This window comes from Calidris pugnax, unplaced genomic scaffold, assembly GCF_001431845.1.
Source record: "Calidris pugnax isolate Ruff unplaced genomic scaffold, ASM143184v1 scaffold46, whole genome shotgun sequence".
NCBI classification, from domain to species: domain Eukaryota; kingdom Metazoa; phylum Chordata; class Aves; order Charadriiformes; family Scolopacidae; genus Calidris; species Calidris pugnax.
Window position 1 is genome coordinate 439,000 of NW_015090769.1, and position 1,692 is coordinate 440,691.

The 1,692-nt window shown below is 64.8% G+C and overlaps 1 protein-coding gene across 1 annotated transcript in view; it reads left to right on the forward strand.

Moving 5' to 3' along the window:
- Window positions 1-1,611: 1,611 nt before the first annotated feature.
- TMEM161A (transmembrane protein 161A) overlaps window positions 1,612-1,692 on the forward strand; it is a 5,324-nt gene continuing 5,243 nt past the window's right edge. The window contains exon 1 of the mRNA XM_014938088.1: window positions 1,612-1,646. Within this exon, the coding sequence (XP_014793574.1) occupies window positions 1,644-1,646 (3 nt within the window). The 5' untranslated portion in view covers window positions 1,612-1,643. The remainder of the gene's footprint in view (window positions 1,647-1,692) is intronic.

Consider the following 1,692-nt stretch of genomic DNA (forward strand, 5'->3'; position numbering starts at 1 on the left):
TTACAGCGGCACCGACAACCGCCCGCCGCGGCAGCTCCCTTTTTTGCTGATGCTAATTCGGGCATCCCGGCAGGAGCGGTGTAAAATCAGTCCTCAAAGGGGCTTTTGTGTCCTGGGGGAGGGCGGCCGGGCTGGGGGGTGCTCCGAGCATCCATCTTCCACCTTTCCCTCCTGGGTTTTTTTTTTTTTTTGTGTGTGTCTCGGCGGAGCTGAAAGCCGACGCCGTGGGGGCTGCGAGGATCCTGGGGCCCTGCATTCGTTCCAGAGAGGAGCAGCCACCGGTTTGTGCAAACCCTGCAGCCAGAGTTTCCCCCTAGTGCGAGGGATGGGGGGGTTCTGGGGGGTCTGGGGGGGGCAGAACACAGCCTAAGTAAAGCCAGTAAAGGGGATGGAGCAAGCTGCTTCCCCTGACCTTGGCCTGGGGGCACTTGGCAGCCAGAATTGGGCCACTTGGGGCAGGCTGGGGGTCTTTTTTTGGCATCACAGCCCCTGAGTTCTCCCCCCCCCCAGCAGCGGAGGGGCTGCTCGGCTCCTGGCCAAGGCGGACACGGGGGTCACACCGGGGGCTGCGTGCCCAGGCCATCCTGGGGGTGCCTGGCAGGGATTTGGGTGGCACCCCCCCCCAAAGCTGGGTACCCCAACCCGCGGGGGATGCTCGGGGCACGGGCGGAAGCGACATCTAGTGGGAAGCGCATCCCGTCGCCCGGGAGATCGATATCCATGGCAACCCCTCGGGGCCACCAGCACCCTGTCTGGACCAGGAGCACCCACCAGCACCCGAGGAAGCCCCCTCCTCAGGGGGAGCGGATGCTCCTTGGCAGGGCAGGGCGGTCACAGCCCTAAATAACCCCGAGCTCAACTGAAAAGCCTGCAGACCCCTGGCGTGGTGTGGGTGCTGGCACCGTGGTGGGCTCTGAAGCCTCTCACCCACCATCAGTCGGGACAAATTGCACCCAGGGGGCTCTGCCCTGGCCTCACCCACCTTCAAATCCTCCAGCGCTTGCAGGGAGACACAGATGGACAGCCACAGGGGGATAAATGCAGGAGACCACCCTGTTTATCTTGCAAGGAAGACATGGGCAAAGGGATGCGGCTGGCAAGATGGGTACAGCCAGCCCCGTGGCATCATTGCTCCATGGAGGGCACCGGGGAGGGGAAGGTCCCAGCTCAACCAGCCCAGGGCGGGGGAGGACGGGGAGGCCATGGGGATGGAGCCACCGCTGCCCAAACCCCTGTGTCCTCCTTTGCCCCCCAAATACCACGTCCAGGAGCTGCGTGCAGGGCTGGGTATCACAGAGCCTCAGCTTGAAGGGGCACTTTAGGTGCTAATACACACCGACATGTGCGCACATATATACATAGGGGGTACAGGTATATACATAGAGATGATTTAATTGATAGACATACGAGCTGCCGCGCCCGGGGCTCGAACCCGCGTTCCCGGAGCCGCGCGGGGACCACAGCTCCCAGGAGGCAGCGCCCGCGGAACCGGGCGCCGCGGAGGGCCCGCCCCCGCCCAGCGCCGCCTTTTCATTGGTCGAAAAGCTGCCAGTCAGAGGGAGAGCGGCAGCGGATTGGCCGGCGAGCGGGGGGGCGGTGTCGGCGGGGAGGCTTCCTGCGGCCGCCTTTGCACTGACCCCGGCATGGTGAGCGCGGGCGGGGGGCGGCTGCCGGGGGGCTCATCCAGGCTCT